Genomic DNA, 11,850 nt, shown 5'->3' on the forward strand with positions numbered 1-11,850 from the left:
ATACTTTTAAATTATGGATATGGAAATTATATTATCCTTTAAAAATTTGGAAGGACCCTCTGAAAATTATATTATCCTTTGTCTGTTTGTAAAAATATTTGAGAAAAAAAAATCATCTCGGCATATTTTTTATTTTAAAAATATTTATTATAGTGGCTATAACTATATATTTATGACAATAATAGAGCAAAAATATCCTAATTTAATTAAAATTATAATGCAATACTATATTAAAATATTATTTACTAATTTAATTAAAATTATTCAAATTTAATCAAAATAGGTCTATGATTTTCATTAATCAAACCATATTTGGACGCCCACAATAAGTTTTTATATTCATTTGAAACTGAAAACCTATCAAGCGATTAGTCGATCATTTTGTAGTGAAAGATAAAAAGTTTGATGGTGATCGAGAGTTGGAGTTGTGTCTCCATTGAGTTCAATTATTTGATTACAAGTGTTGATTTCTTTGAAAGCGGTGTGCGATCTTCTGCATTTTATTCCTCTCTTGGCTGTTCTTCAAAAGAATATTCTACAAAATCTTTGCTTTTTTTTTGGGGGTCCATCTTAATTTTGACGGCACATCCCGAAGGAAAATGTCCTACGGTGCGATATAGCTGAGATTCGAATGATGAATACTTGATTAATGTATCGAACGTTGCATCATGGTAAGCTAGAGGTTAATTCACTCAGTATGTACGATACAATCGACAAATAAACATTAATTCCTAGAAAATGTTAGATCACTGTAAATAGCAGAAGAGAGAGATCACAGCAAAAGCAAAATGTTAGGTGTACAGTAAATCAGAAGCAAATTAGTTAGGTTTTACAGACACTTATCAACTCAGTTCATGATTCATGCCTTACTGGTAATTGATCGGCACTGAAAAAAGGCATGAAGGCGTCGCCGGCGGAGAGCGTGGCAGTCCCTTGAGAGAGGCGTCGCAGAAGGCTGCCTTTAAATAGTCTGAGATGGGCTGCGATTTTGTTTTGGATTTAAAAAATTTTAAATGTGGAAAAACAAGTAAAAAATATGTGGCTGCTGGGATTCGAGCCCAGGTCTCTACGGCCACAACGTAGAATTCTTACCACTAAACTACAGCCACATGTGAGTAACGTTTCATAAATTTAATAACTATTCTAAAACAGAAAAAAGGAAAATTCTAGATAAATAAATAAGATAAATTTGTAAATCATGCTGACAGCAGGGATCTAGCAGTGACCCATATCAGGATCCGCTGTTTTCCTCATCGCACAAAACCAACCCGTAGCTTCACCATGATTGGATGGGATGGAGTCGACGGTCCCACAAATTTAATCCACAGTGTGAAGCGTACAAAGAGAAGTTTGAGGATCCTCTGGCTATGAGTTACAGTTGATATCGCCGGCCATATGTCAAAGAAAGACTCGTAGAAAACCTGTTTCTTACTTGACATAAACAGCTGATCTTACATGACGTGGCCTTAACGGCACGTTTGCTCGACGTCGCGGTCAGTATCGCGACCAGCAACTTGTTCCTCTGAAACGCGTCTGGACTCGACTCGCCGCCGACACCGTGTTCTTTTTCTTTCCGTTCTTCGAGTTCCATCGGCGATTGCGAAGCGAAAAATCGTTATATTCGATCCGATCGGAGTTGTTCTTGATCCCCTCGCGGTCATGGCGACGATCGGTAAAAACAGCATCAACGCGAAACTCGTGAGTCAAACTCTCCGATTGTCCTCCTTCTGTGACTTGTTTTCGCATCTGAAATCCGGATCTCCTTCTACCGAAGGTCTTGCTAGGCGACATGGGCACCGGGAAGTCAAGCCTCGTTCTTCGGTTCGTCAAGGGCCAATTCTTTGAATTCCAGGTTCTGCTTGCTCTGCTTTCTTTTCTCGGTGAAATTAGTGTGGTGTTTGAACCATTTGAAGTTGAAAGTTGAGGCTTATATTGACTGTTTTGTTGTTGTTGTTGTTGTTGTTGTTATTGTTGTAACTTGAATTGTTTACAGGAGTCCACTATCGGGGCGGCTTTTTTCTCACAGACGCTGGCGGTGAGCGACGCCACGGTGAAGCTTGAGATTTGGGACACAGCGGGGCAGGAGAGGTATCACAGCTTAGCGCCCATGTATTATAGAGGAGCATCAGCCGCGATAATTGTGTATGATATATCAAGAATGGTGGGTGTTATACCGTCCTGGTTCTTTCACTGATAAATGTGCCAGGAAATTTAGGCGGATGAATATCCTTGTTTTGTTTGTTCCTGCTTCTTAACGTGGGCTTCTTATCTCTATTTTCTAATTCTGCGTTTAGGATTCATTTGAGAGGGCTAAGAAGTGGGTTCAAGAGCTTCAGAAACAAGGTAACCCCAAGGTGGATCCTTTGAGCTGTTCCAGTTGGAGTTATTGCCAATTTAATCTATCAAGGATATACAATTGTAGGCAATCCTGATATGGTGACTGCTCTTGCGGGGAATAAATGTGATTTGGAGGAGAAACGGCAGGTCCCAACGGAGGCAAGTTCTAGTATTATGCTTAGTAGTTATTTCTATCGAGCTTAATTTTTTTTTATTATTATATTGGCAAGATGTCTCTCTTGTTGAATGCACCTTCAGTGTATCAGTAGGCTATTTATTTTCTTATTTTACGTCCAGTGGCACTATGTCAGTGTTATGCATAGTAATTCTTATCCAGTTTGACTTTCTGACTAAATTGTTAGGATTTCTCTTTTTTTTTAATGCTCTTCAGTGTTGCTGTAGACAATTGGTGGTCTATATTATGCATCAAACTATTGTATGCCCCATGTCAATATTAACTTGCTTGCAGGAATCGATGCAATTACTTGGTAGTTTTATATATAGAGTATGATGTCGAACTTGTATGGTCTGTTACTACTATGAGAAGCTGTGTGCATGCATGGATCTTCCAACCATGGATTGTTAGCAAGCTTAAAACTGTTAAATTTTTATCAGCCACTAATATAAGTTCACTTGATTGCCTTCCTGCTAGAAATTATTGGAGATATGATTTCTTCGTTCATTTATCCTATATCTGATTGTTAAATATAAAGAACTCTGCATAATTTTTTTCCTGTTTTTCTTAAAGAAATCTGTTCAAGCTCAATCTGAAGCTTGAACAAGCTGCTTTAGCATTTTATGACAACCAACTCCTCCGTGCAATTGACTTTGATTAATGCTATGACCAAAGTAATTTATTTTTTTAAATCTGGAACCCTAGATTTCTACCGCAACTCACTCAACCAATACTAGCCTTTTTTGTAATTTATCTCTCCTTATTTGTTTATCCAACATGTACACTTTGGTTTTATACTCTTCTTTATACTGAGAAAACAGTTTACTTTCTGGCCTGGACTTAATGCAGCTCCATGAAGAAGAGACTGAAATTACTTGGATTCTATACTTGGATTCTAGATATTTTCTTGTTGTTTAATTTATTATATTTATTCTAGAGCATCAGGCTACATGCAGGAGATGGAGGAATTGGAACTCTAGATTAAGCCCTTCACCTGATCACTCCTAGCTTATTTGACTTGTGCAGAAAACTGTCTTTTGGAATTAGAAAACTGTGATTATTTTAAGATGCTAAACTCTCAAGTGGATACTAGGACATCCTTTTATATAAATAAATACCTTTCACTTCTGCAATACGAATTTAACTAGTTCAGATTCTGTAACATTGTGATATTTAGAACTTAACAGTTTTGGTTTTTCTCATTTTCATTTACCATAATGCAGTTACATCAACAATTGTTTGGACTTGTTTATTGGATTTGTGTAATGTATTATGTACAGCTTTGTTCCATGAAATTTCATTACTATTCTTCCACTTTTTACATGTGCCAACAACTGGATACCGTTGCATTTGATCTTTTCATAATTAATTTTCCTAGTATGCTTCGTTTTATGTGTCCAATCTACAAAATGTTTCCAAGTTCTTGAGCAGCAACAAGTTTATTAACTTTCATTTATAAAACATGTCACAGAGACTTTTCTTTGCATTGCAGGAAGTGAAGGCATATGCCGAGGAGAATGGTCTTTTCTTCATGGAAACCTCTGCTAAAACTGCCATCAATGTGAATGACATATTTTATGAAATAGGTACAATCTTTGTTATCTGTTCTTTCTACTTGTGATGGATGAGGCTGTTAGCTGTATGATATGCTCTCCTAATTAAAACTTTGGATTTGTGTATTGAGGTGAGAATTGAATCTCACCAGCTTCATGTTCTCATAGTCAAGTCTCATCTACATAATAATCTTGTAGATGATAATTGCTTTATTTGACAACAAATCATGTTCGATACTTGCGGCATTGCATTGTGTTAACTGGGTGTTCTACAAGTTGTTCTAAAATATATAAGTAACGCACTGATATAAGATACTAAGATCCATAGCAGATGTCCAGGAATTGTATCATATATAATTTTTTTTTTGTTTGATCTTAATAATAATGTGTCTGGTAGAATTTCCTCACCCTATGAGCTATGACATGCATTAAACTATTGACCCTGTGATGAATGGTGATGACGGAATTTCATTGATCATTATGATTCAAGTATTAATACATCTTAATGATGCCTTTCTTTACTTTTCATAGAATTGATCACTTGGTTGGCACTGGGTCGGCATTCAGACCTATGTTGTGCTAAGGCAGTATAGATGCTAGATACACTCATTCACCTTATTGCATCTACTAATTCAGTATTTTTGCGATCATGAGGTTTGCCAAAAGAAAATCCTTTTTTCTAACAAGATAGTAGAATTTTATTTAATATAAAAAATTTCAAAATAGCCTCACAACAAAGCGAGAGCTATCATTGTTACAACAGAAGTGACTTTTATTTTCCTCTCTGATTTTATTGCCAGATCAAAGGCAAAACAATTATCTCAATTATCAATGTAAGACGAGCATTCGAGAGTCTCAAATTGTGAACAGCCTTTTACATATGTCTTAGAACCAAAGATAAGATATTTACCCTGCAAAATCACCATGCCATTTTGACAATAGAAAGCAGAATGATGTTCCTATACTCCCTATAATTTTCTTCAACAACAGGTTATGTGCACGTAGAATAACTCTGCAAGAGGATCAAGCGTGGAAAGCTCCATTGCCTGAAGCAAGGCGGTGGTAATCAAATCCATTACAAAAAAAGAACCAAATATTGAATAGCAGAAAAATGATTTCCATGTCTTTGAACAATTCTGTTCAGAGGATGTGTTTGATATGATCAGCTAGTGCTTGATTTTTTATCATGTGGTGTAATTTTTAGTAGTCACTTCCTGTCTTGAATTGAGTGTTTATTTTGATCAATGCTACTTCTTCTACAAAAGCTGAAATCCGCCACCTTAGCGGCCCCACATGGTCGGCTCCATGAGCCTCTGTGAGGAGGTAAATTGAGAAACTGCAGTTGATCACGACGCAGGAGGGTATTGCTTGGCTTCGCCAGGATTCGAACCCTTGTCCTCTTTTGCAACTTTGTTGCGTCGTAACCAATTCAGCTATGCCCCGGAGGCTTCAATGCTACTTCTAATTGATGGCTGATCGATTCTAATTGGGTTTTCAAAGGAAAAAATGCTTATATTTCTTCTACGACCAAGTCCATGTTGCTTAACATCCCTTTGTCGGCAAAACTTGGGCCATGCTCTAATTCTTAAATTTATTCATTCTACTTGGTTCAATATTCTCATTGCCGAATTTTCTAGATACTCAAAAACTATTATCTTCTTTTGCACTTTATTTTCTCTAAGCTTCTTTACATTTTTCTAAGTTTTACATCAATATTAACTAAGAGTAATTTTGTAGCTTATATTTCTCCATTATACCTTTTCTATTTGATATTTTGTTGAAATGCTGCTTACAGCAAAAAGATTACCCCGGGCTCAGCCAGCTCAACAGCCGGCAGGAATGGTTCTTTCGGATAGACCAGCTGAACGATCAACAGCTTCAGCATGTTGTTCTTAGGGGTGAGCATCATTTTCTATTTCACAATCAATTTTCAGTTAGGTTATCTGGTCATGGAATAAAAGTTATCTTAGATACGTCAAGCATGTACAAACAAAACTTAAAAGATTATGCTTGAAAGAGAAAATTAGAATCCATAATGAAAAGAACTGGTGCCTTGATCTTTGACATCACATCCTGTTTTAGTATTAATTCATTTGTTGCTGACAATATTGAAGTCAACCCAATACCATGACTTGAATACAACACTACTACTCATCTGCTAATATAAAAATAGGCTGGTATTTCAAATATTTTGGGGCTATCTCCTGGATTTTATAACTCCGCTGAGTTCTGACAATCTTATGATAGTAATGTAGGTCGTTTAGATACAAGATGACCACCAAAAACAAACACAATACAAAAGTTGTGACGTGAAAGATATTATATTATGAACTCACATTTAGGAACTTCAACCAATCTATATCATATAAATTTGCTATAAAAAGATATTTGAATATATATCATGTTTTAATCTTACTGAATAGAAGCTCATAAATCAATATTATCTTCTGATATTAAATTGCGAGAATGGAAACCCACATGAATTCTCAATAGTGACAATCCTTCCTGATTAACTATATCTCAGCACCGTCTTCCTTTTATAGATTCTCCATTTACTTTTGCAGGTTATTTGTAATTTGTTACGAGTGAAGCTAATTAAATCAGTGGAGATGCAACGAGTCTATTCATGAATCAGTAAGCCCAAGGAAAAAAAGAGTTTATACTACTGAATTTTTCCTGTTTCATATCCCCACCCCCAGCTCAAGGCATTTTAAACTTCAATTGCTTGTTTGTAGACCCTGTAAATTTGCATTGTTATGTATTTTTCTGTCATTATACTTGTAATAGTGTGCCTGGTCACATTCCAAATTGATGGAATACTAATGATTATTAGTATCGAAGTAAACACTAGTATGTTTTCTGTTCTCTTATTCTCTTATGTGTATATTAAAGTAAATTGTCACTGAAATGTGATTTAGCAGTATTTTTGTGGGCATATGGGGAAGGATATGGAGTAACATAATCTAGTTGTTTCAGCTAACTAGAACATGGATGCCTTGGCAACAAGGCAAACGCCAAATCATAGTGTTTCTTCTTCAAGCATGATCATATAGTTTATCAAATCAAATTCTGAAGATCATTCTCTTGCACCTCAGCAATAGTTTGAGTCTACTGAAATAATCAATTGCAGAAAAGTTTGAATCAATTAGAATTATATTGTATTATGTCATATTTGTTAGTTTGTGTATATGGAATCCTTGAGCAAATTGATGGTATTATAATGTGATTGGTGTTGATGCTTTGCACTAAAATATGTCTCCAGGTCTTTTAATTTTAGGAAATTATGGCCTAAAGAATCTTTGGCAAAAACTGCTTGAATTTTGCTGCTCTTCTAGTTTTAGGTTTCTTAATCTTTGACAGAAGAATAAAAATGCCATCTCAATCTACAAGATTTAGTTTACTACATGAACATAATTCAGAGACATTTCTCAATCCAAGCCACTGCATTCTATTTCATGAAAATAATCTAAATCCATTCCATTTCTTAATTCCACAGAGATCCTGAAAATTCCTCAAAACTTCATAACTAGCCACTCATAGTTCATACATGAATGATGCCTTGCTAAAATACAGATAGTCTTCTGGATACTACACGCACAGATATCTGGTATGGCTTACCGATCGAAAATCATCTAGACAGGGAACTTACGTGCAAGTGATCCATCAGGAATCGCTCTGTCGATGGTGTATTGCAAGCGTGAAATATATAAGAATCATTGTGCCCAAGCTAGACCTGAAATATTAAAAGAAAAGAGAGGCAATCTTATACACTTTAAATACACATGCATAATCATATAGAAAAGAGATGAATATTTATATGCCTAAATCAAGTTTTTAGAATTGAGATTGTTTGATTGAAAACAATGGTGAACTTTTGAACAAGATTAGTTACTTCATGATTAGAGTACAGACTACATGGAATGATGATTGAACTCGTTTTTGTGTTTATCCATTTTGGTTTCGAGATTCAGGATGATTTAGCAAAAGACTATAAACAACGAGCAGATTATTGGTTAGAACAGTCCTTGCTTGATCAGTAAGACATTGAAAAGATAGACATACAAGATCATGTGAAAAATTGTAGATTTAAACACACATTGAAATTGGTGATACTTACAAAGAAGCAAAGAGGAGAAGGATTCTCCTGGGATTGATGGTAGTTAAGTGGTTCAATTTCCTTAGCCTTGCATCGCAAACATCAGACATAGCATTCGGCACTGAAGATTGTTTAAAATGCTCCATTTGAGAACAAGCCACTGTTAAGGAAGAAACAGATAGTTCACACTCTTAGATCTAGTCTTCAGACCATTCAAATTCATGAAAAAGTTAAGTAAACCATCATTTAATCAAATTCAACATACAAAGGTTCAATTCAAACATCACATGCAGTGGAATATTGGAATAGCATTTAGAAGCTACTTCACTTGTCTTTTGCAAATCTGGATGTACTATATAATAATCACAGACAAACACTAAAGCATCAACCACCTCATTTAGATTTATTTTTATCCCCAAATAGCATCAGCAGCTAACCTTTAACAGCAACTCTTTTGGTTGCATCATCTGCATCTTGCTCTTCACCGTTTCGCCTTTCCATCCGCGATGATCCTTTACGAGACAAAGCTTTCTGCGAGGAAAGACAGCCTTACTTACAAGATACGTTCAGAAATCAACAATTCAAGCACAATCAAGGCAGATGATGAAGTACACTGCCAATTTATAATTAGTTTGCTTACAGTCATTTTGGGGCTTCCAGAGCATTTGTCAGATGATTGTGTAAGGCTCTCAATATCTAACACTACACTTTCTGCTTTATCGGCATCTTTAGCATCATTCTGCAACTAATGAAATATTACTGAAAAAAAGTGCTAATAGATGTATGAATATCCAATTAGGAAAAGTCAGACAAGTAACCTGCAGCAAAATACCCTCCATTCAGGTGGTTTCAATAATCTACCAAGAAACAGTCAGACAAGTAACACTGCAAAGTAAAAGCTCCATGAGGATGGATCTCAAATAGCCAATGTGAACAAGTAGTTAAAACTATAATCAAACTGTTCATTGTGCAAACGAAGATCCAGCCTGTTCCAGAGACAAACAAAGAACTATGCTTCTTCAAGTCAAAGAAAAGAGATTTCTAACCATCAACACAATCATGGCATTGCAAACGGAAAGGGAAGATTTTAGGGAAGTAATGTAATCCCTTTTCTCGAAAAACAAAACATTGGCAGAAAAAAAACCAAAGCAAAAGCAACTCGTTTTGAGGGGGAGAAATCCCCTCTTTTTTTCCCCCCGCCTGCAAGAAACAATGTGCAGAAATCATAAATTGCTTCCAAAAAGTAGATCGTAACCAGCCGTTGCGAAGTGCCGGTTCTCTGCTCTTCAGTTTGAGGGCGACCGCCGACGACGGACTAATGCGAGACGACGAAGCCCTTTTCTAGACAACAAAAATCAAAATAAAGCGGCCATTGTTGGTTCCTCCTCAGGAACCGAGAAAGATGTGTCAGAGAGCACCGCAACAAAGCAACGAGTGTCCCGAAGAGCGAGAAAATCAACCTGCGCCGTTGCTCCGCCGCTGTCGCCAACTCGCCCTTTATCAACAGCGAGGAGCGTTTCTATGAAAATTAAAATTTTACCAAATTTAGAATTTAAAATTTCCAAGACGATGCTTTAACAAAAAATCAATAATAATTAATTCAATCGAATTCAAATCATTGAACAAAAATATTTTTAAAATAACAAAAAAAATAGAATCTCTTTTAATTATTTTGCAACCCCCTTTGAGAAAACCTTTTGCTTCACGGGATTCGAGAGCTTTTTCAAATGCGAGGAGAGATTGAGTTAGAGGACGATCATGAACTTTGTCTGTTGCAAGTCCATTAATCAAATTTATCACTCTTGCATTCTTCAGATTCTCTGCCCGTGAATGATGATTCCTTCGAGAAAATAAAAAACAAAATCGAATAAAAAATTTATTCCGTTATTTATTAGACGCGAGTAAAAGTGCCGTTAAATATAATTAATTGATGATGGAATTTAAAATTTGAATTTGATTATTTAGGAAATTCAAAAATATTTTTGATTTTGATTTAAAAATTTTTAATTCGATTAAATTAAATAAATTAATATTATCAATGAACCTATAGCGTTGTATTCAACAAATAATATACATTGATTTTTAATAATCAATATTACACTGTACTGTATTTTAAAAATAAATATTACTATAGTATTCAGTTTTAAAAATTATCATGACAGTGATATTAAATTTTAAAATACAGTACCATAGTGTTATTTTTAAAAATTATCGTTGATTTTTAAAAATTAATATCATAATTTAATTAATTTATATTTTATTGGTACGATTTATATTTGAATGATTGATTCGATTAATTAAAAAAATTGATTGGTTAGATTTTAATTTAATGGGTTCGATCGAATTTTAATAAGATTTCTCAACCATGTCCTTTATTTCTTAGAATAAAATAACATTAGACGTGATATAATTTAATCGATAGTTAAATTTATTTCCATTAATAAGTTTAAAAAACGCCGCATACAGATGGGCACCGACATCTGACTCGGTATCCGACAAAAAGCGGTCGCTAACATCATTGTCGTCCCGATGTCGTCACCCTCCGGTGAGAATATCTTCAAACTACCTTCACGTGTCTACTGTGTAGTCTTCCGTTACAGTCGCTGATGGTTTTCTCGGCGAGCCGTTCGGGGTGTGACGGGACCTCTCGCTGGGTCACGTGCCTTATCGGTCAGTCGAGCGGGCCCGATGTCCTATCGAAGCGCAGGGAGATCGGACGGTCCAACTGCTCCAGGGCCCCGCTGCATGATGGGTCCCTTGGCAGGCGATAAGAGGACGAGAGCTCTAAGGTACCGTCTGATTTCGATCCAACGGGCGGGCCCGAACTTGGCAGTCGTATATTTTCAGCACAGCCGTGGGCGTTGGTTTGGCACGAAGACACAATTTTGAAAGATATTTTTTAAAAATAAAATAAAGAAATAAGAACAAATTAAATATTTTGATGAAATCTAAAACTAATTCTTGAACTGCAATCACTAGCTGACATTTCCATAGTAAAAAACTTGAGATCTGGAGGACCTGACTGATAAACTTATCGCAAAACATCGATACAACAGTGATGAGATGAGAAGGAGACTAAAATTCTGTCAGATATTGAGTCTTAAAATATCAATATAATTTTGTAAAAAATCGGGATGTCATTAATTGATGAAAATTAAAATTGACTTCAAAATCAAAATATATAATTTCACATCAATAAAATTCGATGAACTTCACTTCCTTATTAATGTTGTTGCTCGCGGGCCGCCATGCACACACACAATGGGCGTTTTGTTAACGCACACTGGACTGTTGACTGAGCGAACGGATAACAACAGTTGGATTAAAAAGGTATGATGGATCGCATATGACGCAATCTGGAGTGTTGGATCGTGAAGAGTCACAATTTGACTGTTGCTGATGAGACTTGATTTGAAATGTCAGATCGAATGAATCATTGGATCCAGATCTGACGGATGAAATTAAAGGGCGATCTAAAGGATTACTGCCTCAAAAGTTATAGTCACTCACCAAAGGGTATTCTATCTCTTCACTTTGTATAAATAGATCCCTCTAGATGCTGGAAAGATCATCAATTCAATTCATTCATTGAAGCATACATTTCATCTTGTGCATTTGAAATTTAAAAAGCCTATGAAAAAGTTCGTTGGTCTCGAAATTTAAAATGCTACTATTTTCAAATATGCTTA

The 11,850-nt window shown here is 35.6% G+C and overlaps 2 protein-coding genes and 1 non-coding gene across 3 annotated transcripts; 1 reads left to right on the top strand and 2 right to left on the bottom strand.

The window, feature by feature from the left end:
• Nucleotides 1–1,037: 1,037 nt before the first annotated feature.
• On the bottom strand, nucleotides 1,038–1,109 carry TRNAH-GUG (transfer RNA histidin (anticodon GUG)). Its single transcript has one exon. It is a non-coding gene; the product is annotated as a tRNA-His (tRNA).
• A 430-nt stretch (nucleotides 1,110–1,539) lies between these two features.
• Nucleotides 1,540–6,930, top strand: LOC141838604 (ras-related protein RHN1-like). Its single transcript, XM_074726128.1, has 8 exons — nucleotides 1,540–1,698; nucleotides 1,775–1,852; nucleotides 1,994–2,161; nucleotides 2,295–2,343; nucleotides 2,423–2,496; nucleotides 4,005–4,098; nucleotides 5,861–5,963; nucleotides 6,630–6,930. Exons 1-7 carry the CDS (start codon nucleotides 1,660–1,662, stop codon nucleotides 5,959–5,961), a joined length of 603 nt encoding a protein of 200 aa, XP_074582229.1. The 5' UTR covers nucleotides 1,540–1,659; the 3' UTR covers nucleotides 5,962–5,963; nucleotides 6,630–6,930.
• Nucleotides 6,931–7,728: 798 nt separating this feature from the next.
• On the bottom strand, nucleotides 7,729–9,495 carry LOC141842305 (uncharacterized). The gene is made up of 6 exons (XM_074730514.1): nucleotides 9,417–9,495; nucleotides 8,980–9,046; nucleotides 8,802–8,900; nucleotides 8,599–8,692; nucleotides 8,183–8,321; nucleotides 7,729–7,798 (listed from the first exon to the last, which is right to left on the bottom strand). Exons 2-6 carry the CDS (start codon nucleotides 8,998–9,000, stop codon nucleotides 7,729–7,731), a joined length of 423 nt encoding a protein of 140 aa, XP_074586615.1. The 5' UTR covers nucleotides 9,001–9,046; nucleotides 9,417–9,495.
• Nucleotides 9,496–11,850: the final 2,355 nt, after the last annotated feature.

This window comes from Curcuma longa, chromosome 11 (assembly GCF_044706935.1).
Source record: "Curcuma longa cultivar G26 ecotype Majalengka, Jawa Barat chromosome 11, ITB_CL_G26_1.1, whole genome shotgun sequence".
In the NCBI taxonomy this organism is placed as follows: Eukaryota; Viridiplantae; Streptophyta; class Magnoliopsida; order Zingiberales; family Zingiberaceae; genus Curcuma; species Curcuma longa.